Here is a 23,185-nt window from a genome sequence, read left to right as displayed (position 1 = left end):
ATAGCTATCCTAATGTCAGCTTGACTCCCTCGAAACATACTATCCGTTCGTGTACCATCCTGCCGGTGCAACAAAGGACTGAGTCGCTGTCATCGACTGCCCTTGCCCAGCGCGTCGGCGGTGCCGTGGTGCCGAGACGTACCCATTCTCTGGGTTTTCTGCCGGTGTCGGCAGAACGTGACATTTTGTGACATTTTGGCGGAAATCTCGTCCGAGCACACATTCCTACCTTCCCGTCGTGCTACGCTGAAGAAGAGCGCGCCATCTTGTTCAGAACACTCAACAATGTACGCCTGCTTTTTTTCGGGGCCAAATTCGACCATCTTACGGGGTCAAAACAGTGTTCGCGTATTTTCGTCAAAAAAGTTAAACACTAGGTGACTTATAGTACGTTGCGCACAGATTGATGATCACCTACTAACCCCGTCCTTCACGCTCAGAATACTTAGGCCCGCATACGCCCTGATACGACCAGCCATGTCGGATATAAAGCTCAGCAGCGCGTATCCGATACCCACTTCCGGTCCCTGTCATCTCCTCCGCTGTATTCTTGATTCACCATGCAACTCACCGACTCTGCGCATGAGCTCGTTCTGACGGAGGTTCCCGAGTTCGGGCACCAGTCCCGCTCACTCTTCCAATTGGACCCTAACTTCACCCACCTGAACAATGGTGCGTATCTCGTCCTTCTATCCTCCTCACCACTAAAGCACCATCTCAGGCTCCTTCGGTGTCATCCCCCACTACGTCGAGGAGGCCACGCGCCGCATGGCCGAAGTCGGCGAGGCCAACCCCGACATGTTCATGCGCCAAGGCCGCTTCTGGCGCGCCATCGACCGCTCACGCGAGGTCATCGCCGAGTACGTCGGCGCCGACATCGACACCTGCGTCTTCGTCCCCAACACCGCAACCGGCGTGAACACCATCCTGCGCAGCATCCCGTGGGCGGAGGACGACCTCCTGGTGTACAGTGACATCTGCTTCGACACGGTCGTGCGTGCAGTGGAGTCGCTGGCGCACTTTAAGACGGCGCCGAGGACGGCGGTGCTGAAGCTGGGGCTGCCGGCGTCGCATGCAACGATTCTGGAGAGCTTCGGTGCGCAGTTGAAGCAGTGGCGCGCGGGGATGGGGTCGGACGCCAGGATTGTCGTTGTCCTCGACAGCATAGGGTCTACGCCGGCAGTCTTGCTACCATGGAGGCAGATGGTCAAGATCTGCAAGAAGGAGGGCGCCTGGAGCTTAGTGGACGCCGCGCACTCGCTCGGCCAGGAGAAGCTGAACTTGAGGGAGATCGACGCCGATTTCTGGGTAGCTGTATGTTGCTGAATTCATCGTACAAGGCAGGATGCTAACAAGCCACAGAACTGCAGCAAATGGTTCTACGCCAAGCGCGGATGCGCGCTCATGAACGTCGCCTACCGCCACCACGACATCATGCAGCCCCTCATTCCCGCCATGGTGAACGACGGCCCCGGGCACCAGATCAACCCCAACAAATTCGTCACCCAGTTCTACTGGAACGGCCTCGCCGACTGGCTCGCCTACATGAGCATCGAGCCCGCGCTCAACTTCCGCCGCCAAATCGGCGGCGACGACAAGATCAATTCCTACTGCCACGACCTCGCCGTCCGCGGCGGCCTCCGCACCGCCGAGATCGTCGGCACAGAGGTGCTCGACTCTCCTGCGGGCGACGGAGAGCTCGTTGCGAACATGGCCAACGTCCGCTTGCCCATCGACACCTCGATCCCGGGGCCGAAGGTCTTCCAGCTGTTCCACACGGAGATGATGGGCACGCATAGGATATACGCTGTCCCATATATGTTCAATGGGTCGTGGTGGGTGCGGGTGTGCGCGCAGGTCTATGCAGAGGTGTGTTCAGTGAGGAAGGATTGGTTTTTCTTGTCGCTGACGAGAGATTTTCTAGATGTCGGACTTCGAGCGCTTGGGGCACGTTCTCGTGGATGTCTCTCGCAAAATCAACTCTACAAAGGACTCGCGGTTCACTACGTTCCCGTAAATGAGTGTAGAGGCATCGTTGTGTATGCTCATGTATTATTTTATACCATCCTATCTTATTGACGACGTTGACGACCACAGAGGCATGGCAAGCAATAAGTCCAGTGGGTGATTACGTTGTGAAATGACCTCTCCGGGCCTCAAATGCAATTGAAACAGACAAACAACAAGCGGATGAGATATGCAAAGAGTACAACAGAATGTGCGAAGTGACTACTGCACCTCTAACGATACGCCGATACCCATAGACGCCAACTCGGCGCACAGATACCTAAATACATACGGGACAGCGACCACATCCAGGTCGCCGCCCTTTTTAGCCGTCCCCAGAACATTCTGCGACGGGATCGCCACCCGCACGTCCGCTGCCGGCCGTCTTGGCGCGTCGTCCGTGGGGGCCGCAGCGTTTTGCCTCGCACGCTCCTCCTCTTCCTCCGCGGCCTTGCGGCATACTCTGCAGTACTCGCCGCCGGGGCCGGAGGGTCGGAAGGAGGCGTCCTTGCCGAGGACGCGCTCGCCAAGAGCGACGTCGTCGTAGCCGAGGGAGATGAGGCTGCCGCAGGTGCGGCAGACCCAGGCGGTTGAGTAGTCGGAGCAGTTCATGAGGCGGTCTTGAAGAAGGAAGGACGTTCCGTGGGCGATGAGCGCGTCACGCTCCATCTCACCCAGACGGATACCACCACCGCGTTTACGACCCTAAGGAGCGTGTAAGGAGGTTGTAACGAAAAGGGATGACATAACTTACCTTGACGGGTTGCCGCGTGAGCGGGTCGACCTGACCAGTCGTACGGACTTGGAACTTGTCCAACACCATGTGACGAAGACGCTGGTAGTAGACCACGCCCAGGTAGATGTCGGCGGCGAACTCCTGGCCAGTGATGCCCGAGTACATGGGCTCATTCCCGTAGTAGTTGTAACCGGCTGCGAGGAGCTGCTTGCCGAAGTAGTCGACCGCCGTGTCCTCTTCCGAGAACCTGCAGATATATCAGCAGAATGACTATACTGCGTGTTTCATCAAGACATACTTGAACGGTGTCGCATCCTGCGCCAACCCATGCATCGCACCCGCCTTGCCCGCCATACTCTCGACTAACATGCCGATGGTCATTCGACTGGGGAAGGCATGAGGGTTGATGATGACATCCGGCTGCATACCACTCTCGCTGAACGGCATGTCGACCGCGGGCCACTTCTGCGAGCAGACACCCTTCTGCCCGTGTCGCGACGAGAACTTGTCGCCAATGACGGGCGAACGAGTGATACGAAGAGTGACCTGGATCTTCTGCAGCTCCGTGTCGCCGTTGTCGCCACCGAGCAATCGGACCTGGTCGACATAGGCCGTCTCATCGCCCTTGTACTTCTGAAATTGTGTCCGCCCAGTCACGTCGTTGATGAACGCCGCCATCGGATCGCCCGCGGTCAGCTTCACACCCACAAGCGGCAGCCCATCCTCCCCAACAAACTCCGTGCACGCATGCGCCTTATCCCCCGTCCTCCTTATGTCCTTCCCCAGCCCGAAGTGCAACGTCGGTGCGGACGAGGACTTCGTCGCGCCCTTCTGGTCCTTCAGGTCGATAATTGCGGACTTGTAGACGGTGCCGTAGCCGAAGCCGCGCTCGTGCGCGGACTTGTTGAGGATCATCGCGTCCTCCATGTCGTAACCGGTGTAGGAGATGACGGCGACGATGGCGTTGGTGCCGTTGGGGAAGGCGTCCATGGCGTAGGTGTTGTGGAGGGCGGGGCGGACGATGGGGCTTTGGCCTGTTTGCAGGCGGTACAGCTTGTTATCCGTGCGGTGGTTGATGGCGGTCGATGGGGTACCCATGGTTTGTTTACCCATCTAGACTGCACGTGAGACGACAAGTCAGAGATCAAATGCACACTTAACGAACCTGACACTGGTAGATGTTACGCGGGGATTGGTTGAAGTCGGAGAAGGGCGTCATGTTGGCGAGGATGGAGAGGAAGTTGGTGGGGTTATGCTCGACATGCGATGTCACGCCCGGCTCAATCTCCTCAGGCAAACATGCGATGTTCATGTACACCTGCTCGAACGAACCGACCTGGTCGTCGCGTCCATTCGGCAAGTACTTGACCGGCCGCATGAACCTTGACCGCGACGAGAACAAGAACAAGCCAGGGTATTGGCCGCCCTTCGACTCCAACACCAGACCGATCTCGAGATCCATCGGCACTTCGTGCATCCCCTCCGTCTTCCATATTCGTAGGTTGTTTGCGAGCTGCTGTGCGACTGCAGGCCGTGCCCAACCAATGACGCGACCGTCCAGCTGCACGCAGATATTTGTGCGTCCATTGATGCGTCCTGCAAACGGCTGGGTCATGCCATGGGCGGCAAGGAGGGCAGGGATATGTGCAACGATGAGCGGGGTCGTAGTAATCCGACATGTACGCGACAAGTGATTGAGCAAACCACATGGCGAACCATCTGGCGTATGCACGGGACAGAGGAAGCCCCAGGCCTCGGGTAGTAGCTTGCGGACCGTCGTCGTCTTGAGCTCGGCGAAGAAAGCACCACGATGGATGCAGCGGAAGTGACTTATGTATCGCTGCCAATTGAGCTTCTCGGCGACGATAGTGAAGCCGGATGCTTGTTGCAGATCGAGGCCAGTTGGGGAGACGAGGTTGCCCGTGGCGAGGAAATTGGAGAGTTTGGCGCCGATGTCGAAGCTAACTTTCGACATCACTTTCGTCATGTAGCGTTCTGGGACAGGTGAGCATTGGAGAGTTCGATGGGCTAGTGCGACGTACTATCGTTAAAATCGACGACAACCCCGTTGCGGACGTCGCTCATAATGCCCGCCCGGATTCCATTGAGAACCTCTTCGCAGCGCTCCTTGATGATCATGCCGTACAGCGTGCCAGGTAAAAGGACTTCTTGATGTTGAGGTGAATCAGGATTGTCCGCACAGCATTCGCCGGACACCAATGCGTACAGCTTGCGCAGCATGAACCTGCAGAGCATCAGACCTGCACTGAACAGCCAACGCAACGTCAACTTACAGCAACATGTTGTACTTCTCACGAGGTGTGGGCAGGTGCACCAAAACCATCTTGTTCACCAGCCAGGTGCCAACTGCAAGGTTCGTCCAGTCCTCCGGGAGGTTAAGCACGACACGGAAGCGGTCGCCAAGGTATTCCAAGCATTGATTCCCAGTGCGCATAGTGTAGGCCTTGAAGCTACGCAGTAGCAGCTCGACGCGATCGGTCAAGAACGTGTTCTCGAAGTCCTGCATCACGACACCCTCGAAGATCTCCTTGTCCGACGCGCCGACGAGCGCCTTCAGGATAAGCATGATTGGGATCACATACTCCTGCTTCCGCCAGCTAAAGCGCAGCATGGCCATGCCGTTTGAGAGGTAGTGCAGTGTGTTCGTAACACTCGTCTGGTCGGGGCGGACGCATCGTATTTGGACAGCGTGAGGTGTGTAGGAGGGACCACGATTTGCGAAGGAGGGTCGGAGGAGGGAGATGACATGGTTGCGGCGGGGGAGAATGAGGTAGCGGATTAAGCGCTCGTTGCCGTTTATGACGAAGTAGCCGCCGAACTCCTCAGCTTCCTCGCGATGTGCGACGAGCTGGGCCGAGGACATGCCCCGGAGGTTACACCGCACGGACTAATGTAGCATTAGGTATATGTGGGAGGAGGTGAAGGGAATGTGCACTCACGCGAACCATGATTGGTACGAGCCCACACTCCTTGACCATGTCATTCTTATTTCCGTGCGAGTCCGTCCAGCAGATCTTCATAGTCATCCGCCCCCGGTAGGAGGTAAGGCGTTCGCGCGCCTAATGTAACTCAGATCGGTGATCGAATGCGCGCGTCAAGATGCGCACCTCTGTGGGGAAGATCTTGCGTTGTTTGGAGAAGGTCTCGCGGTCGGACAGCATGGGTCTTGCAATGTTGACGGAGTCGATCCATACTGGGGTTCTGTGAGACTCCAATGCGCAGCTGCGCGGGATTCAGCACTCACTTCGCATACGGTTCCCCCACCCAGTCGCTCCGTGCTCGGACTCCGGGCGGCCGTCCCCATCGAAGACGACGCGCTCCCCGATCTCTTCTATCCCGAGGCTCAGCAGTCCGCGGCCGTCACCATCACCCGAAGGCAGTCCCGAGTCGTCGAACAATGCATTGAAGGACTCAAGATGCGGCGCGACAAACTCGTTGAGGATATTGTAGCTCGCGCTGTCCCTCGGAGGATGTCTGAAGAGCTTCTCGCGCTTGAGGGTGTCGAATGTGGGCTGGCGCGAGGGACCAGCTGAGCCGTCGGGCATGGTGAGCGGCGGCGGGCTTTGTTACCAGCTGTGATCACGGAGAACAATGAAAAATTTGCCACGCGAGGCCAGACGCCACAAGCGCGCCCACGTGCGCCAGCGTCGAACTCTGATTTGCAATGTTCCTGGCTTTTGTTCTTTTTCCGGTCGTGCACCTCGAGTGGGCGGCAGCCGCGCTCGCAGAACGAGGACAGGGTGCCCAATGCTCGAGATTGCTTCCCGAACTCTTGTGACCCATGCTGCGCTCTCACCGGCGTCAGGTCTTCTAGACGGTCACAAATAAATGGACCCACCGAACGGCGGCCATGACCTTCGCGTAGCCTGTGCTTTCAGCTGCGCTTGCATTCTCTTCTGGCCATCATAACTCCGGCAAACATTGCATGTTTGTCTGACCTTAGTGGTCGACCAATGGTGGTCGAACATAAAAGGGTCGGGCCCGCTTCGCATGTACTCGCAACCAAGCCTCCGCTTCGCCTCCTCCGCGTGCCACCTTCCGTATTTAAGCCCACTTTCCAAAGCGAAAGGATGGTGAGCTGTCTCCGCACGGCGTCTGCCTCACTTCATTGACTTCTACGTCGCTCAGACGCCGTCGCGCCACCCCGTCGAACAAACCCTCCCAGCCACCATGGTCCCCATATCAGCTTCGTCCGGCTGTCTCCCAGTCGACATGAGCGGAGAGGGTGACGAGACCATTACGGTCGTTGACCCCGAGGGCAACGTCGTGTCCGTCACCACCTATGGGGAGGAGAGTAAATAGAGACGCACGTCTCCAACGTCAGCCGCAGGGCGACGAAGCCTGGAAGTGAGTCACCGCAGCTCTCGTCAGGAAAGCTCTTCATGCTTGTCTTAGGTCATAGGACTTCCAGAATCCGCGCGCGCGTCCTCGAGGACCGCCTTATCGAGCCCATCCTGTAACCTGCGTATACCTTCCGTCCACGGCCGTTTCATGAATGAATTGAGCGGTTAGCTTTCCTATGAATTCGGAGCGTCATGCATGACTGCTTGAGAACATGCTTTTGACGATGAGGCATCTGGCGTGAGACGGTCAGCTTGAGCGGCCTTCGAAGAGACCCAGGAGTCCGGTGATCAAACGCAATCCCCACCCCCGAGTACCTTCGACATCCCGCTGGCACCGGGAATCTGCTGCTCCAACCTCGATATATCTCCCCACTCTCGAAGCCAGGTAAGCACGGAGCGCGCGCGCCCTGGGCGCTCGAGCGGGGCCGGAGTGACACCCGGTCACGGTTGAACTTGCATCAGGCACGTGCCCATACTAACTTCAACTCTTCCCACCATCATCGCGCACTGTGCCCCCTCGTTCCGCCTACGCTGGATGACGTGTTAGCCTATATGAATGTCATTGCACTCCCAACGCTTTCCTCAAACTCCATCCCGCTCGACGGACCAGGGACGGATGACCATGCCCGATGAGCGGTCTGCCGTTATAGCATGGGCCCTTCTCTTCTAGGACAACGGCCCCGCTCCATTGAAGATTCCCTGGCCCCACCTCATTGACATCCCGTTTGCGAGTGACCCGGGCTTGCCTAACCAGCGAAACAGTATATAAGGGCCGCCGATGCTGGTTCTTTGCCTCCATCGCCTTCACCAGTCGCCCGTCCCTGCCTCCAGACAGAACACAGCCCTCTCGCAATTTTCTTTTGCATACGTCTTCCCGCATCGCACAGACTAGACCAACGCGCACCGCATCTCAGTACGTCTGTCCATCTCTTCTATCTGTCCTTCGCTGACGATCATTCAGTCCCGTTATACCTCCCGACATGTACGGCTTCGAGCAATCCACCACGTCTTCGGTGTACCCTTCCTCGTCATGCGACGACGAGGGCATCATCACCGTCGTAGACCCCCAGGGCAATGTCGTGTCCGTCAGCACGTATGGATGGTAGACGATCGCCCCCGGGAATTATCCCACAAAATAACCCCCACGAATAGTCCAGGGGTAGACCTCGTAAGTCCGCTTGCTAGCCTGTTCATTCATTTGTTGACCATGTCCCTGATTTCCCCTCTACAGTGAATGCGTCATGACGCGCTATACCCCGCCCACCTTGTATCCCATAGCTCTTCCCCGTGTAAAAGTGTATTTGTACCGAGGCCTTTGCGCCCTGACTGTATAGTAAATCGTGTTGATCCCGCAGCTTCACTCTGTCTGAGCTCGAAGGACGTCGATGAGCAGAAGACTGTCAACAACCGCAATGACGTGCTTCCCCGCGTCCTTGACTGAGGTCATAGCGATCGGCGGCTTCTCTGCATCCGCGCGCCCTTGGCGCGTCCCATCATCATCTCACCCGTCCATGAAAAGCGCCCGTCTGACCTCCTTCTCCTGAACTCCCACTCACCATCCTCCGATGTCGCTGCACGCCAGCGCGATGCAGAACAGCGTCCTCACGTCGTTCATCGGGGCCCTCCAGGGCTCGGTCTCCGTGCTGCTCACCATCGGCTACGGGATCATCGCGGGCCACTTCAAGCTCATCAAGAACTCGAGCGCGAAGGACATCAGCAAGCTCTGCGTGAAGCTCCTGCAGCCCGCCCTCCTCATCATTAACGTGGGCTCTGAGGCGCACCCGGAGACCCTCCCCCGCTATTTTCCCATCATCGGTGAGTCGTGGTCGAGGATAGGTCTCGGGAAGGCGCTCACGCGACCACCTCGAAGTCTGGTCTATCGCGTACAACTTGGTCTCAATAGCCATCGGCGTCGTGGCGCGGCGATGGTTCAAGATGCCCAGCTTCGTTGCCCCGGCTTGCGCATTCAACAACACGACCTCACTCCCCCTTCTCCTCGTCCAGTCCTTCGCTGTCACGGGTCTGCTGGATGCGATCCTCTTGCCTGGCGAGAGCGCATCTGATGCAGTGAACCGCGCAAAGTCTTACTTCCTCATCAACGCCGTCATCGGGAGCTCCCTCACGTTCTCGCTCGGTCCTGGCCTGCTGAACCCGCAAGACGAGGATGGGCCGTCCCCGCCGCAGACGCCAGGCATCAGCGCCGGCCTCAACGGAAGATTGCACCCACCTGGCCCGCCTCCACTTGCCGTAGCCGATGACTTGACTGAAAGAGGCGAGGCATCAGAACGCACAGCGCTTCTGGGATATGAGCAGAGTCGCAAGGGGTCCTCTGGCATCCTTGTACGCGGCAAGGAGGCATATGCCTCCCTTCCATCCTTCGTGAAGAGCGTCCTCAGTTTCTTCACACAATTTATGAACGCGCCATTCATCGGTAGGCATGGTCATCTCGGATGTTGCTTTGGATGCTAATCTGAGCTGTAGGCGCTCTCATTGGTCTTCTGCTAGGCATGGTTGGTAAGTGAAAGCGTTATTATGCGGTATCACTGTCTCACCTTCCTTCAGGACCGCTTTATGATCAATTCTTTGACTGTACGTATCATCATGATCGTAAAGCAGGTTTCCCCCGATTTATCTTCTTTGACAGCCGAAGGCTTCTTCTCTGGCTGGCTCACTGCAAGCGTCCGCAACATCGGAGATCTCTTTGCCTCACTGCAGGCTCTGACTGTCGGCGTCAAACTTCTCAATAGCTACAGAGATATGAAGCGTGGCGAGGACGCCGGACCCATGCCCTGGGGCACGACCGTCTTCATCACCTTCATCCGCTTCATCTTCTGGCCAGTGGTCGGCATTCCCATCGTCTACGTCCTCGCGCAGAAGACGACGATGCTAAACAGCGACCCTGTGCTCTGGTTCTGCATGATGCTGATGCCTGTCGGGCCGCCTGCGCTAAAGCTGCTGGCGCTCGCGGATGTCAGCGGGGCAGAGGAGAAAGAGAAGTCGTCGCTTGTGAAGTTCCTATCTGTGAGTCTGTGCCTTGTCGCACGGACGCTCGAGCTAACCTACATCTTCAGGCTTCGTACCTCATCTCGCCTATTATTTGTTTCTCTGTCGTGGGAGCTCTCAAGGCCACACAGGCAGCGATGCCACAAGCATAGACAGGGAGGACTTGAACATCGCATATGTATTTTTATTTGCACGCACTGGTCATATACACGGGTTCATTGGCAAGCTTCCGACTCCCAACGGCCCTTCCATGCACTCAACTCAATACCGAAGCGTCAAGCCCCGCCTGTCTCCGTCGCCCAAGCGCAGATGACAGTTGCGCGCTCATCTCAGCATCTCTCAGCAAGTGTGATGCCATACGACTCACCGCTATCGCCTGACCGTCCGCCAGCGTCGGGGTCGCGTCCATCTATCATACGATTTCCCCACAGTGAAGTAGGAAGAGCTGATAGCCTCTGGTTCTGCTGAGTCAATTGGCATTCGTGGACGGTCTTCCTTGCGAATATCAACTGTGGGATTGGCCTGGGGAACGTAATCATGCGTCCCTCTCGCTCCATCCTTGTTTGAGCAGGTGAATAGCATGTTCGTGGTTTAGAGGCAGTCTCGACTGTTGAGTAGCCGTTTCTATTTCACCGTGGGAAAGGGTATAAAAGGATCGTAAGACGGCTCGGGCCGCGGCCTTGTACATCGTCGCCTTCCTCTGCACCTCACTCTCTCCCCCGTCCTTCCCCCACTCCCCCCACCGCCCAGCCAAAATGTCGGAAGCCCGCATCGTCACCTACGATGAGCTCAAGGCGCACAAGAGCAAGGACAGCATGTACCTGCTCATCTCGGGGAAGGGTGCGGCCAGCCAATGAGAGCGCGTGTTTTTCGTACTAATGCGCGCGCAGTGTACGACGTGACGAAGTTCTTGGACGAGGTATGAAGCGTAGTCAAGGCGTGCAGTGGACTGCGTGCTCATGTACCCCAGCACCCGGGAGGCGACGAGGTTATCATCGCCGAGGGTGGTACGTGTTTCCCCAACTTTTTTCGCCGCGCGTGGTGCTGACGCTTCCCCGCAGGTCAGGACGGCACGGAGGCGTTCGAGGACGTCGGGCACTCTGACGAGGCGCGCGCGCTGCTGCCCGGCATGTACATTGGTGACTTTGAGAAGAACAGCGTACGTGGCTGTCGTGTTTGCTGCCCGCCGGCCGCTGACACGCGATCCCCCACAGGAATTGAAGATCAAGGAGGCTAAGAGCGCCGCGGAGCAGAAGGTGTCCTCTGCCGTCGAGACCGGCTCCAAGTACGTCCCCATATCATGCCAGGGAGGTGCGGACGCTGACCATTTCCTTCCTTGCAGCATGATGTACTTCGTTCCCCTCAGCTTGCTCGGTGCCTACTTTGCATGGCGCTTCTACACCACGGGCTCAGCATGAGATGGCTCCTACCGCCTTCTTGCTTAGATATATCCCCGGGCCTGCTGTTGTTATCTCCCTTTGCTACATCTAGTCGTCCATAATTCACTCGCTTCCGCGCTTCCTCATCGTGTGATGCCTATCGCCTCTGAACCCTCAACTATGTCACGATGGAACGTCCCTAACGTCCTACAAAACTATGCATACGTGTCCTCGGCCAGGCCAGCATGGCAGCTCGGGTACTTGGCATGCGGACCCGGTCGGCTAATGACCCAATCTTATCGACGCTATGGGGAAGTTGGTATACTCACCTTCAGGGTTCACCCATACCCTCCCGCGCTGCCGTCGTACGCTCACGTCAAATGACTTCCTCATTCATCGGTAGGCGGCACTGGCATACTTCGCACGTCTTCGAGCTGCCATAATAATGCTCACTTCGCGCATCTGGAAGCCAACTAAATCACAGGAATTTCCACGGAACAATCATACACGACAATGTTTGTAACCCAAGCCGACTAGAAAAGCAAGAATCCCGACGTCTGCATACACCAATTTCCAGATATCCACATACACAACCTCTGCACACCAGAGCTAGATGATCTCGCGGAGGCGCTGCGACCCGCGAGCACGTCAGCACGCCCGCGCCGGGCATCTAGCCCAAGTCTGGAGAAGCCATGCCATTTCTGCAACGCGCAAGTCAGCTATGGTGACACACGCAATCAACCAACAAGAGCAGCTGACCAGACCGCAATGCCCAACTGCGCAAGGCCGACCTTGGCAGCCTCGTTGCGGGCGGACTTCTTCGTGTTCCCGCGACCCAGACCGTAGGACGTACTGTCCACCCGGACCTCGACGAACCACAGCGGGGTGGTCTATGGTAGGGAGATATGAGCTGATAGCCCGCGCACAATCGCAGAACGCACGCTACCCACCTTCGACCCGCGCTCGCTCCCGATGTCGAGGTCGGTGAACTTAGAGGAGAGAACCTGCATGTCCGGCTCACTCGACCCGTCGAAGTAGATCCACTCGACCTCGCGGTTGTTGCGCGAGAGGTGCTGGTTGAAGAGCGCGAGGTGGCCGGCGGTCGGGCTGCCGCGCGCGTCCTCGACGGACATGGGCAGGTCCGTGCTGTCCATGGACGATCCGGCGCGCGTGTGGAACGGGCGGGTGACGGTGTGGTGCTGACGCACCTGCTCGTAGGCGCAGATGATGTACGGGCGGAAGAGCGGCTTCAGCCAGGCCTCCACGACCGAGAGGCCGCGGTGGAGGAACAGGCCACCAACGTATGCCTGCGTAAAGAAGGTCAGTTGAATGTAGCGTACGAGGCGACGCTCTTCCATACCTCGAAGAGGTCCGCTACGAGCCTTCGTCAGTGGATAGCATTTTCCACGGTTGAAGGATGTGCTTACCCTGCACATTTACGGATGCTTTGAGTGATACCACCTGGGCTGCATGCACCTTCAGACGCTCAGGCAGCTTGTACTTGACGGAGCTACGCGGGACTTCCCGTCAGTGACTGCTGTCGAACCGTGACACCCTACAGATCCGAGGGTGGTGGAACGGACACGCACATAGCGGCTAGGTTCTGATTACCCACGACGAGGGCCCTGATTTTCTGTGAAGGAAGATCAGCGAACTCGCCGAGTCCGCGAGGAGCGGCCGTACCGTAGATGGGCCTACGCGCAGTCCAGGGTACATCTGCTGGATCTGCGTGGTCACGACAAGACCCAGGACGGTGTCCCCGAGGTGCTCGAACCTAGTATCAATAGTCAGCGCCAAGCAGCATAGCAGGGAATGCGTGGGTTTTGCCACTGGACTCACTTCTCGTTGTCGGGCGCTAAGTCGTCCGCCCTGTCCTCGAAGACATGCGTCGGACGACCGAAGAGGCTCCTGTGCGTGAAGATCTGGTTCTCGATGCGTTCGTCATGGACGTGCGGCAGAGGGGGGAGGTTCGGGTGGTCGTGAAGTCGTCCGCGCCTGAAATCGTATTATTCCTCCGCAGGGGCCTACAAATCTCGCAGTCGAAACTCACGCTACTGCCATCTCGAACAAGTCCTGGAGGGCAAGGTCCTCTTCGCTACTGACTCGTCTGTAGTCAAGCTGCGATTCGTATCGAAGACGTGCAGTATAGGACACGCGCCGTCGGTGCAGGTACGGGAACGAGGAGGGACGGAACCTGCTTCAGACGCGCATCAGTTATATGAGTGCCTGCTAAGCGCCGGGGCCCAACTTCAAAAGCCGATTCAACGTCCGCTGGGACGCCGTCGCCATCGATTAGTCGACCTGACAGTTGTGGCGGGGACGAACAATCACTCATGTGATGGTGTCAGGTTGGCCCTAAGGCGGCAGACGCGCATCGACGCCCTCGCCGGGTTCCCACCAATACATACGACCCTATGAACAGTACAACAGATTTCCAAATAGTATACTCGTACACGCAGCTATCTCTATATCATTATGCGGTGCTGGCGATCTCGGTGGCTGCTGAGGCGGGCGCGGCTGCGGTGGCGTCCTTTGCGGCCTTGTCCTCCAACTGATGGAACAGGCTGATCAGTGATCATGATTGCAGGGACGGATAGGCTAGCCACATACCGCTTTCTTCGCCTGCGCCTTCATGGTGAAGTAATCCTTGTGCAGGCCACACTCCGTCTTCTCCTTGCCTGCCCAGCGGCCGGCGCGCTCGCTCTGGCCGTCCGCCGTCTTCTGCGTCGAGTGCCAGTCGCCGACGGAGCGGTAGCCCTGATCGAGGAGCTTGTTGTACGGCACGTTGTTCTCCTTGATGTACCATTCAACGAGGTAGAAGTTCCAGGCGAAGAGGGGGTTCAGCTTGTACAGTCCCGTCTCGTCGATCTCGAGGGGCTGCAGCGATGCGCGATCGGCGCCCTGGGACTGTCTCCGGCCAGTGATGACAGACTTGACGCCGAGCTCCTCGTACGCTCGCCGTGCGGGCTCAACCTGGGGCATGGACATTAGCATGAGCTACGTGGAATATATGATATCTGACGCACCTTCACCAGGAAGTCATACAATTCTTCGTTCGTCTCCCAGAGCTTCTCACCATACTTCTTCTCGAACTCCTCGACCGTCTCGCAGCCTTCCGGCTTGTAGATATGGATCGGGATGTTGTACCGCTTCTTCACCTCCTCCACGAGCTCATACGTCTCCTTGAAGTGGTATAGCGTGTCGATGAAGATGAGATGAGGGGGAGTATCTGTGAGTTTCGAGAGCATGTCGATCGTGCATAGACCAGTGAGCCCGAAGGCTGTCGTCTGGAAGAGGCCCGGCAGGTTCTTGATCCCCCACCTGAGAATGTCCTCCGGGAGCTCGGGGGACAGCTTCTCGTTGAACACGGGGATGAGGTCTGCAGCGGGGCCAGCAGTCGGGGGTGCAGGGGCAGCCATTACGGTGCTGAGGGACGCAAAGGGAGATGTTGGTGGTAAAGAGCAAGATGCGGGTCCTTAAAAGCCATTTGTCACGACGTCGTGCGGGCTGTTCTCACTGGTTCTGGTCGAGGAGATCGCGAAATGCTGAGCCAAGCGGTCACGTGCGAGTGCGCCGCTGGCCACACTCCCATGTGGCGCTTGATGGGCGCGTCTCCTCTCCTTCCCCTTCCCACCTTCAACCTTGTTCGGAAGATGGGTAATGTACCCGAGCATCGTCAGAGCTTATGAATCCCCTTGAGGTCTGCTCTTTTGCAAGCAAACCCTGCTCATCGCCGGGTTCAGCGCCGCCCGCAGACGATCCTACTGGGTATAGTGGGCGACCGCCGTTCCAGGTATTCCATATTGGCTGAGAAACCATATAGGCGTGACGGAAGGCGGGGACGTGGCGTGCGGTGCTGACATGCAATTCCAGATGGTCGCGCCAGCGATACTTGGACACGTCTGCGGTTGCTGCTTGTCTCTGTCATCGACAGCGAACCGTGTCGGGCGGGCGAGACCATGAGTGAGCGAGGCAGTTTGGCTGATATGGCGCGCACGATGACGGCGGGCTCGCGGATGCTTTGCATGCGCTGTAGCATTTTCTGTAAGAGCAGAGGCGGAAGTAAGTTAAGCTCGCTCGACGCAGTCATCAATGCACGATCCTGGAGTCTTCTGAGGACCGGCACCTGCAGGAGTTTCCCGACGTCATAGAAGAGGACATGGCAGGTCCTTGGATACCATTAGCGATACATTGTCATGTGAAAGGTGGTGAAGGTACCACCTGGTACCACTCCCTTCAGGTCGTTAGGCCCGGCGGAAGCAAATGTTGTAGACTAGCCCTCGAGAGTGGGAGCCCACGAATCCTTCATGCCCTGACCTACGTGATCCCCACAAGACATGGGTTGAGCAACACAAAAAGGTGACGAGCATTAGCCTCGTCTAGTGGCACTATGCCACCCTAATCCGCATTATGCTGGACGGCGACGCGTTACGCGCCGGGTCTCGCCTGCATTAGCCAGGGGACCTATACAGGGTGTAAAGGTATGCACCAGGTCATTGACAGAATCTTGGGTTAAATTCAGCCCCGAGGATCAGGCTGCCGCAGGCGCTACGCTAGCGCACAGACAGGAAGGCTTGCGGCAGCCGTTGACATTGGGCGGGTCAGGGCTCTCAGCTTTGGCGAAGACGTTGTGGGTCCAGGATGCGATTATTCGGCGATATCAATCACATCCCCGTATGGGAATAATATGTCGCGCACCCGTGCTTCTGCCCTCGACGCCGCCGAAAACACGACTGAGGGCGCGCCAAAATTTCTACGTCCTGCACCAAAACCTCTTCTTATTTTCTCTACTTACCGAGTCTGTCATTGATAGCAAACCGTGTCGGCTGGCGAGATAATTAATTGAGGTAGGTGAACGACACGGTATCGTACACTAGGAAGAAACGCTCACTATACGCAGGCGTCCTACAACCGTCTATGGAGTCTTCGTGAATGAATGCAGGACCCCAAGAAATGTGCGATGAACTTTTGCAAGTTCAACATGCAAGTCTTTACCGCCACGTGAGGCCCAGGCACGTCGACCGTTGACGATCTGCTTGCCGACGCACTCCGGAGGCTCGGCGTAGCGACCGTTGCTGCGTGCATCCGGCGGCCCGATGCCCAGTCCCGAGTCCCGACGCCCGTCGTGATTGCCGAAAGTTGAACTTCGTGACTCACACGTATCTTCCTTCCTCCGTCTCACGCTGATATTCTGCGTCCCGAATCCCATTCACTCCGGCTGTCCCCTTGACGAGGTATCCCTTCTCAGGATATGAACATGCGCGGTCCTCTTGCTTGTGGCAGCAGAATCCCGCGAGCGAACGGCATCCCGGCCTCATGAGTGTCGAGTTTCGCATCCTTCATGACGACCCGAGGATTTTGCGTCGGTTGACGGCCCTATTTTCATCTTGGAAAGCCTTGGAAGCCGTCAGGTCCGTATGGCCCGCAATTATGCCTCTGATGAACGGCCGATGGTATCCAGGCACCCGCCAGCCCTCGGTACCCCCTTCCCGCCTCACATAAAGCGGACGCGCGCCTAGACGGGTCCTCACCAATCTTCACACTCGCCGCTGCTTGCAGGGTATCCCACTTTCTTTCCCCTACTCCCTCTCGTTCGTCTACGCCTCCTCCTTCTTCGCGCTCGCGCATTCGCTTGCCTGTCTCTTTAGTCCCTTCGCTTGACCACTCTTGAACGCACTTCGCCATGTCTTTCTCCCGCATCGCTTCTGCCGCACTGGTCGCTGCGCTGGGCGCCGCCTCCGTGCGCGCGCACGGTATTGTGTCCGGTGTCCTCGTTGACGGCTCCACCTACTACGAGGCGTACAACCCGTTCCAGGACCCGTACATGAACCCGGTCCCTGACCGTGTTTCTCGTCCTGTTCCGGGCAACGGTCCCATTGAGGACGTTACTTCGGACGAGTACGTCGCTCCCTCATGACTATCCTGGCTTCGACTCATCGCTCTTTAGTCTCCGCTGCAATGGCGGTAAGAGCGCCAACCTTGTGGCCACCGCCGGTGCCGGCTCGTCCATCGACATGCAGTGGACTGCCTGGCCCGACTCGCACAAGGGCCCGGTCATTACCTACATGGCTCAGGTTCCCGCCAGCGAGGATGTCAAGACCTGGGACCCTACGGAGTTCGTACCCCTCCTCATTCTGAAACCCTTCCATTTCCTGACATCTCCTCAGCGCCGTCTGGTTCAAGGTCGATGAGGCCGGTCTCGAGGATGGCAAGTGGGCCGCGACGGATATCATGATCGCGAACAACAACACCTGGACGTGGCAGGTTCCTTCGGACCTCGCTGCGGGCAACTACCTTGTTCGTCATGAGATGTGAGTCTCCACAGATCCAGCTTCAAGCCTCATTCGCTAACAAATTATCAGCATCGCTCTCCACTCCGCCGGCTCCTACCCAGGCGCGCAGCTCTACCCCATGTGCCTGCAGCTCGAGGTCACCGGCTCTGGCTCGTCCATGGCCAGCGCCTCTGACATGGTTGCATTCCCCGGCGGCTACACCCCGGACACGCCTGGTGTAAGTATCTTTTCCTCCCCATCTACGCCACCTCATGCTGATATCCTCCCCAGATCGTCTTCGACATCTACAACGGCGCCACGGACTACCCCATCCCCGGCCCCGCGCTCTGGTCGGGTGCTGGCGGCAGCGGCTCTGGTTCCGGCTCTGCGTCCAGCGCGGCTTCGAGCGCAGCCCCGTCCACCTCGGCTGCTGCTTCGACCTCCGCTGCCGCTTCCACGTCTGCCGCTGCCTCGACCTCTGCAGCCGCCACGTCCGCTGTGAGCTCCGCGCCCGCCGAGACCTCGGCCCCTGCCACCTCTGCGGCTGAGTCCTCGGCTGCGGCCACGTCCGCTGCGTCGTCCGCTGCCTCTGCCCCAGCGTCGTCCGCGCCCGCCGCTTCCTCCGCCCCGGCCTCATCTGCCCCCGCCGTGTCGTCCGCCCCCGCCACCTCCGAGGTCGCGTCGTCCGCCCCTGCTGCCACCTCCGCAGCCGCCACGACCTCCGCCTCCGGCCCCGCCACGACCGGCATCGTCGACGCCAACGCGTGCATGAACACCTACAACCAGTGCATCGCCCAGTCGCAGCCCAACCCGGACTGGACCGGCTGCGGCGCGACGAAGGACAGCTGCCTCGCGACCGCGACGTACAACGTCAACATGGCCGCGCGCGCGAAGCGCGATGGCAAGTTCGGCCGCCTTTTGCTTTAAAGACATCGTGCAACTCATCAGCACGTTCACCGCGACTGACTTTTCAATTTTGAGGTGAGTAGCTCGTAGAGCTGTTCGGCGCACACGAAAGACCTACAAGAAGCTGACTTCTACTCTTCAGACAATGCAATTCTTATGATGGAGGCGCTCCGCGAGCCGGCCCTAGTGGTCGGTCTCGTTTACTGTATTTTTATGGGCGATATAGTGTCCGGAAAATACCTGCGTACCAAAATGGAAAGCTCGAGGCTGAGTTCGCTCAAAAATCGGAAGCTGAGCGTCGACCGCGCGAATTTGCGAAGGTTTGGAGTGGACTTAGTCGTGGGGTGCCCTCGCCGTGACTTGCTTAGGGCTCGTCGCTGCAGCACGTGGATGGCTCCATGTCGTTGCCGTCCTCCGTCTCCTGCCTCCCGCCTCGCACGTGCCAACTAACAGTCTACGGCGACACCGCCTTGGCGCTTCGCTGCCTCACAGAGTGGCCCACAGATAGATAACACAGTGTATAAAACCTCGTTGAGCGCTTTGCCGCGACCTGAGCACTGCTACATAGGCCGTTGTCGTCGTCGTGAGTACCGACGAAGGGCGCATCAGAGGCGCACGGCAAGTCCCGATACACGTCGAACGGAACACATGTACCGGCTCGGACGCACTCGACTAGGGAATGAGTCACGGATGGCACGTTAAACGACTAAGTCCCTTCCAGACCTTCGCAAATTCGCGCGGTCGACGCTCAGCTTCCAATTTTTGAGCGAACTCAGCCTCGAGCTTTCCATTTTGGTAACCAGGTATTTTCCGGACACTATATCGCCCATATATTTTTACCCGCTGATACTATGTATGAATGGGTTTTGGGATATCTCTGGCGCTAGGCGCACATTCTTTTTTACTTATAGCTTTCATACCTTGGCAGGCAGAAAGCAATGGATTCGGTGAAAACAACTTGAACTGTGTGATGTTGTGCAGCCTCGAAGACAACTCTCAAAGCACGTTCGAATGTTTGCCATTTCGTTGAGAGTAGCGTGGGTGTGGTCTCAGCTCCAGTTTTCGGTAGACCTGCTGGTCTTGCATGATAAGAGGCTTTCCGGCTTCTCGACCAGACCATTTCCTTCATTTACATCCTGCATTGCATTGACAGCGTACGAGGTATATACATGACATGACTGTGAGGTTGCAACAAACACCGACTCCGAAACGAACGCGAGGGCATATGCATAAGTACGTATACTGTAGGTAGTCAATACATAGATTCGTGGCGCACAAACAAACATGGCAACGCAGCGGGAAGAGGTTCAAAGGAGCATCCATATTCACGCCTACACCTACTCAGAAGTGATCGACAGTGAACGTCCACTTGCCCTCCGCGTGGTCGAAGCCCACAAAGTGCGTATCCTTCATCGCCGCGAGCTTCTTCACATGCTTGACCACCTGCGGGTGCTTCGGGTCCTTGATGGGCTCGCGCGTCGCCTTGTCGAGCGCCCAGCAGTGCAGCAGCGAGATCTCCGCGCGCACGTTGAGCCCTTGGCCCAGAGGCGGCTTGTCATCATCGTCCACGTCCGGGTACACGCAGCACTCCTTTTCGTCGAACCGCACGACCTCGCCGAGGAGGTCCGTCAGCCGCGTGAGGCCGGTCAGGTCGACCGGATCGAGGAAGTGGATCTCGCCGTAGCCCGCGCGGCCGACAACGAGGTTCGGGAAGGCAGACAGCTCGGCGTGGCTCTTGTGCTTGAGCACCGAGATGTCCGGCTTGGTCCAGTACTCGCCTTCAGCGACGCCGTCGTCCGCAGCCGCGGCGGTGAAGCGCGGCGTGGTACGCTGCTTCACGGGCGCAGGGAGCTCCAAAGGACGTCCTGCCGTCTCCTCCGCGTACTCGCGTTCGCGCGCTGCACGGCTGAGCGCAGGGTCGAAGGTGATCTTCGGCGCTGGCGATGGACTCGGCGAGCCCGTCTTGTGGAACAAGTCTTGCGGCTCAATCTTCTTGTCCAGCACGAGCTTCTTCACGCTTCGTCGCGAGCCGCTGCCGAACTGTGGGCTTGCACCGTTGAGGAACATGTCCGGACCCACGCTCTTCGTAGGGGACTGGCTGAGCGACAGCGCGCCCGGTCTGCCGTTCGCCAGCGACATGCCGAACTGCGATCCGCTGATGGAGCTGAAGCCACGCAACTTGGACTGCGCTGGCTGGTAGCTGAGCTGCAATCTTGGTACAGGCGTACGCGTCGGTACATCGACGAAGAAGCTGGGCTTCTTTTTCGGAGGGTCAATGTCGACGGCGCGCGGGCCTGGCGGAAGCATGGAGAAGATGGGCAGATTGGCGCCTATAGGCTCGTTGATAGAAGCGGTCAGCGTCTGCTGTGGTTGTGCTTGCGACTGAGTCATGGTATTCGTCGAGTTCCCGAAGAGGCTGCTCCCGCCGCCGAAAAGCCCACCGCCAGAGGTGGACTGGCCCATGGCGGGCTGCGCCGGTTTCTGACCGAAGAGAGAGCTGCCCTGGTTCTGTTGGTTGTTGGTCGACTGACCCAAGCCGCCAAAGAGTCCGCCGCCAGTGTTCGATTGCTGGTTATTGTTGTTGTTGCCAAACAATCCACCACCGCCAGTGTTCCCGCCGAACAATCCACCAGAGGGCTGATTGGGCTGAGCAGGCTTAGCACCAAACAGGCCGCCAGCACCACCGAAGGCTGAACCCTGCTGTTGGTTCTGGTTTTGTTGGTTGTTGTTATTTGCTCCAAACAATCCGCCGCCACCGCCGCCGAACAGACCGCCACCTGTGGTCGAAGTGTTGGTGTTCGTGTTACCAAAGACTGAAAACCGTCAGGCGAGGATCATGGATACGAGGAAACATACTTACGACCACCACCAGTAGCTGGCTGGCTCTGCTGCTGGTTGTTGTTATTGTTCCCAAACAGACCACCTCCAGTGTTGCCTCCGCCACCAAACAGTCCCCCACCAGTGGCCGGCGTCGCGTTCTGCTGGTTCTGGGTTTGGCCAAAGAGGCCACCACCGCTGGTTGCCCCAAAGCCGGTCGTACCAGTCGACGTGCCTCCGAAAAGAGGCTTGGCCTGATTTTGCTGGTTGTTGGCGCCTGCATCTATGTTGAGTCTTCGACGAGCAAAGTCCGGCATATTCACGTACCGAAGCCGCCAAAGCCTGTGCTAGGCTGCTGTTGCGCGTTGTTGTTGCTGCCGAATATGCCACCGCCAGTTGCTGGTTGTGCTGGCTGGCCAAAGGCGCTGGTTCCACTGCCAAATGCCGAGCCAGTGTCTGTACATGCGTAAGCACTCATACTGTAGGTCACTGACAATATCACGTACTGGTAGCGGTCGAACCGAAGCCACCGAAACCTGCAGGCTTTGCTTGGTTGTTCGCGGTGCTGCCGAAAGCGCTGCCACCGCCGAACAGACCACCGCCAGTGGCTGGAGCAGCCGGCTGGGGTTGACCGAACGCGCCAAAGCCCGTGCTAGCAGGCTGCTGGGGTTGTGTCTGACCAAAGCCGCCGAATCCAGTTGTGGCCGGCTGCTGCTGCTGGTTGTTTTGAGCGCCGAAGGCACCTCCACCTCCAAAAGCGCTACCGGTGCTGCCGAAGCCGCCAGTCGTGCTGCCAAAAGCGGATGGCTGTTGTTGTGGCTGAGCAGCGGCGCCAAAGATGCCTCCTGCGGCTGGTTGAGCGGCTGCGCCAAATGCAGATTGCCCGAAGCCTGTTGCCCCAGCAGTGGGCGCCTTGCGGTTCTGAGCGTAGTCTTGCACTCGGATTTCCTGGATGCGTTATGAGGGATGATCGAGAGAATAAATTGTGGAGCATACTTCGAAGGAGGTTCCGCGGTACGCAGGCATGGCGCTGATCGCTTGGTAGGTCAACGTAGCTGACCCATCTTTCTCCTGATACGCAGAATATGGGGGATCGCTCGAGCCATTGGCAACGGGACCCGTCGCTGGGGTCGTACTAGCCCCGCCGACTATAAAGACGCGTCAGAACGCGTCCAAAAAGGAGATGAAGAAAGACGCACATGCCCCGAACCCAGTTCCTGCAGGCTTCGCTCCAAAGAGGCCACCTCCTGACGTAGAGCCAAACGCACTGCCCGTGTTGGTGGCTCCGAACGCACTGGTGCCGGTGTTGCCCCCTCCACCGAACGCACTCGTGCCCGCGCCCCCGCCCCCGAACGCGCTGGTTCCCCCTCCGCCAAACGCGCCAAACCCTGCCGGCTTCGCGCCAAAGGCAGACGTGCCCTGGTTCTGAGTCGCACCAAAGCCACCTGTCGCGTCGTGAGCCGCGTGTTGAATTCTTAAAGTTGTGAACACGCACCGAAGCCTCCCCCTGTATTCGCCGTATTCGCAGCTGGCGCGCCACCAAAGCTTCCAAACATGGGGTTCGCAGCGGGCTGCTGGGGCTGCTGAGGTTGTCCAAAGGCGCCGAAGCCTGACATCGAGGGAGAATGAAGTAATGAGAAACCAAGCCTTGTATGGCACCTGATCCGGACGCACCGCCAGTGTTTGTTGTGCTGCCAAAGC

At 58.1% G+C, this 23,185-nt stretch overlaps 8 protein-coding genes across 8 annotated transcripts; 4 read left to right on the top strand and 4 right to left on the bottom strand.

The window, feature by feature from the left end:
- The first annotated feature begins 464 nt into the window (after positions 1-464).
- SCHCODRAFT_02622385 (PLP-dependent transferase) lies at positions 465-2,190 on the top strand. The gene is made up of 4 exons (XM_003037942.2): positions 465-672; positions 722-1,314; positions 1,363-1,869; positions 1,925-2,190. Exons 1-4 carry the CDS (start codon positions 561-563, stop codon positions 2,015-2,017), a joined length of 1,305 nt encoding a protein of 434 aa, XP_003037988.2. The 5' UTR covers positions 465-560; the 3' UTR covers positions 2,018-2,190.
- SCHCODRAFT_02622382 (beta and beta-prime subunits of DNA dependent RNA-polymerase) lies at positions 2,176-6,350 on the bottom strand. Its single transcript, XM_003036567.2, has 9 exons — positions 6,009-6,350; positions 5,872-5,957; positions 5,704-5,823; positions 5,038-5,651; positions 4,786-4,988; positions 3,909-4,738; positions 3,042-3,856; positions 2,762-2,990; positions 2,176-2,712 (listed from the first exon to the last, which is right to left on the bottom strand). The coding sequence occupies exons 1-9, from the start codon at positions 6,307-6,309 to the stop codon at positions 2,230-2,232; spliced, it is 3,681 nt and encodes a 1,226-aa protein (XP_003036613.1). The 5' UTR covers positions 6,310-6,350; the 3' UTR covers positions 2,176-2,229.
- A 264-nt stretch (positions 6,351-6,614) lies between these two features.
- SCHCODRAFT_02575541 (uncharacterized protein) lies at positions 6,615-7,269 on the top strand. Its single transcript, XM_003037941.3, has 3 exons — positions 6,615-6,837; positions 6,893-7,111; positions 7,160-7,269. Exons 1-2 carry the CDS (start codon positions 6,718-6,720, stop codon positions 7,064-7,066), a joined length of 294 nt encoding a protein of 97 aa, XP_003037987.1. The 5' UTR covers positions 6,615-6,717; the 3' UTR covers positions 7,067-7,111; positions 7,160-7,269.
- An 818-nt stretch (positions 7,270-8,087) lies between these two features.
- SCHCODRAFT_01165921 (uncharacterized protein) lies at positions 8,088-11,528 on the top strand (the record flags this gene model as incomplete). Its single annotated transcript, XM_003037940.2, has 14 exons — positions 8,088-8,209; positions 8,260-8,275; positions 8,700-8,922; positions 8,978-9,538; positions 9,589-9,621; positions 9,670-9,696; positions 9,752-10,128; positions 10,179-10,206; positions 10,861-10,950; positions 11,001-11,029; positions 11,081-11,117; positions 11,172-11,269; positions 11,325-11,395; positions 11,453-11,528. The coding sequence occupies 14 exons, from the start codon at positions 8,088-8,090 to the stop codon at positions 11,526-11,528; spliced, it is 1,788 nt and encodes a 595-aa protein (XP_003037986.1).
- Positions 11,529-12,226: 698 nt separating this feature from the next.
- Positions 12,227-13,550, bottom strand: SCHCODRAFT_02700248 (ribonuclease III; the record flags this gene model as incomplete). The annotated part of the gene is made up of 8 exons (XM_003036566.2): positions 12,227-12,379; positions 12,440-12,796; positions 12,850-12,863; positions 12,917-12,999; positions 13,079-13,122; positions 13,173-13,263; positions 13,329-13,484; positions 13,540-13,550. The coding sequence occupies 8 exons, from the start codon at positions 13,548-13,550 to the stop codon at positions 12,227-12,229; spliced, it is 909 nt and encodes a 302-aa protein (XP_003036612.2).
- A 326-nt stretch (positions 13,551-13,876) lies between these two features.
- On the bottom strand, positions 13,877-15,030 carry SCHCODRAFT_02622365 (Phosphoadenosine phosphosulfate reductase CysH-type). The gene is made up of 3 exons (XM_003036565.2): positions 14,516-15,030; positions 14,100-14,462; positions 13,877-14,040 (listed from the first exon to the last, which is right to left on the bottom strand). Exons 1-3 carry the CDS (start codon positions 14,906-14,908, stop codon positions 13,963-13,965), a joined length of 834 nt encoding a protein of 277 aa, XP_003036611.2. The 5' UTR covers positions 14,909-15,030; the 3' UTR covers positions 13,877-13,962.
- A 1,741-nt stretch (positions 15,031-16,771) lies between these two features.
- Positions 16,772-18,946, top strand: SCHCODRAFT_01184889 (uncharacterized protein). Its single transcript, XM_003037939.2, has 6 exons — positions 16,772-17,387; positions 17,437-17,604; positions 17,657-17,800; positions 17,852-17,999; positions 18,053-18,742; positions 18,810-18,946. Exons 1-5 carry the CDS (start codon positions 17,173-17,175, stop codon positions 18,686-18,688), a joined length of 1,311 nt encoding a protein of 436 aa, XP_003037985.1. The 5' UTR covers positions 16,772-17,172; the 3' UTR covers positions 18,689-18,742; positions 18,810-18,946.
- A 1,062-nt stretch (positions 18,947-20,008) lies between these two features.
- Positions 20,009-23,100, bottom strand: SCHCODRAFT_02499519 (uncharacterized protein; the record flags this gene model as incomplete). The annotated part of the gene is made up of 7 exons (XM_003036564.2): positions 20,009-21,480; positions 21,528-21,761; positions 21,812-21,940; positions 21,991-22,432; positions 22,481-22,632; positions 22,684-22,929; positions 22,980-23,100. 7 exons carry the CDS (start codon positions 23,098-23,100, stop codon positions 20,009-20,011), a joined length of 2,796 nt encoding a protein of 931 aa, XP_003036610.2.
- Positions 23,101-23,185: the final 85 nt, after the last annotated feature.

This window comes from Schizophyllum commune, assembly GCF_000143185.2.
Source record: "Schizophyllum commune H4-8 unplaced genomic scaffold SCHCOscaffold_5, whole genome shotgun sequence".
NCBI lineage: Eukaryota > Fungi > Basidiomycota > Agaricomycetes > Agaricales > Schizophyllaceae > Schizophyllum > Schizophyllum commune.
This window is presented reverse-complemented; position numbering and strand designations above follow the sequence as displayed.

Excerpts from the sequence above, each read along its gene's own strand:
- SCHCODRAFT_02622385 (XM_003037942.2), top strand. The coding sequence starts at position 561 with ATGCAACTCACCGACTCTGCGCATGAGCTCGTTCTGACGGAGGTTCCC. Across the intron at positions 673-721 it reads CTTCACCCACCTGAACAATG|GCTCCTTCGGTGTCATCCCC; the intron begins GTGCGTATCTCG and ends GCACCATCTCAG. Across the intron at positions 1,870-1,924 it reads GCGCGCAGGTCTATGCAGAG|ATGTCGGACTTCGAGCGCTT; the intron begins GTGTGTTCAGTG and ends GAGATTTTCTAG.
- SCHCODRAFT_02622382 (XM_003036567.2), bottom strand. The coding sequence starts at position 6,309 with ATGCCCGACGGCTCAGCTGGTCCCTCGCGCCAGCCCACATTCGACACC. Across the intron at positions 5,824-5,871 it reads GCAAGATCTTCCCCACAGAG|GCGCGCGAACGCCTTACCTC; the intron begins GTGCGCATCTTG and ends GAGTTACATTAG. Across the intron at positions 4,739-4,785 it reads TGTCGTCGATTTTAACGATA|AACGCTACATGACGAAAGTG; the intron begins GTACGTCGCACT and ends CACCTGTCCCAG.
- SCHCODRAFT_02575541 (XM_003037941.3), top strand. The coding sequence starts at position 6,718 with ATGGTGGTCGAACATAAAAGGGTCGGGCCCGCTTCGCATGTACTCGCA. Across the intron at positions 6,838-6,892 it reads CTTTCCAAAGCGAAAGGATG|ACGCCGTCGCGCCACCCCGT; the intron begins GTGAGCTGTCTC and ends TACGTCGCTCAG.
- SCHCODRAFT_02622365 (XM_003036565.2), bottom strand. The coding sequence starts at position 14,908 with ATGGCTGCCCCTGCACCCCCGACTGCTGGCCCCGCTGCAGACCTCATC. Across the intron at positions 14,463-14,515 it reads TGTATGACTTCCTGGTGAAG|GTTGAGCCCGCACGGCGAGC; the intron begins GTGCGTCAGATA and ends TCCATGCCCCAG. Across the intron at positions 14,041-14,099 it reads AGGCGCAGGCGAAGAAAGCG|TTGGAGGACAAGGCCGCAAA; the intron begins GTATGTGGCTAG and ends CTGTTCCATCAG.
- SCHCODRAFT_01184889 (XM_003037939.2), top strand. The coding sequence starts at position 17,173 with ATGTCTTTCTCCCGCATCGCTTCTGCCGCACTGGTCGCTGCGCTGGGC. Across the intron at positions 17,388-17,436 it reads GAGGACGTTACTTCGGACGA|TCTCCGCTGCAATGGCGGTA; the intron begins GTACGTCGCTCC and ends ATCGCTCTTTAG. Across the intron at positions 17,605-17,656 it reads AAGACCTGGGACCCTACGGA|CGCCGTCTGGTTCAAGGTCG; the intron begins GTTCGTACCCCT and ends ACATCTCCTCAG.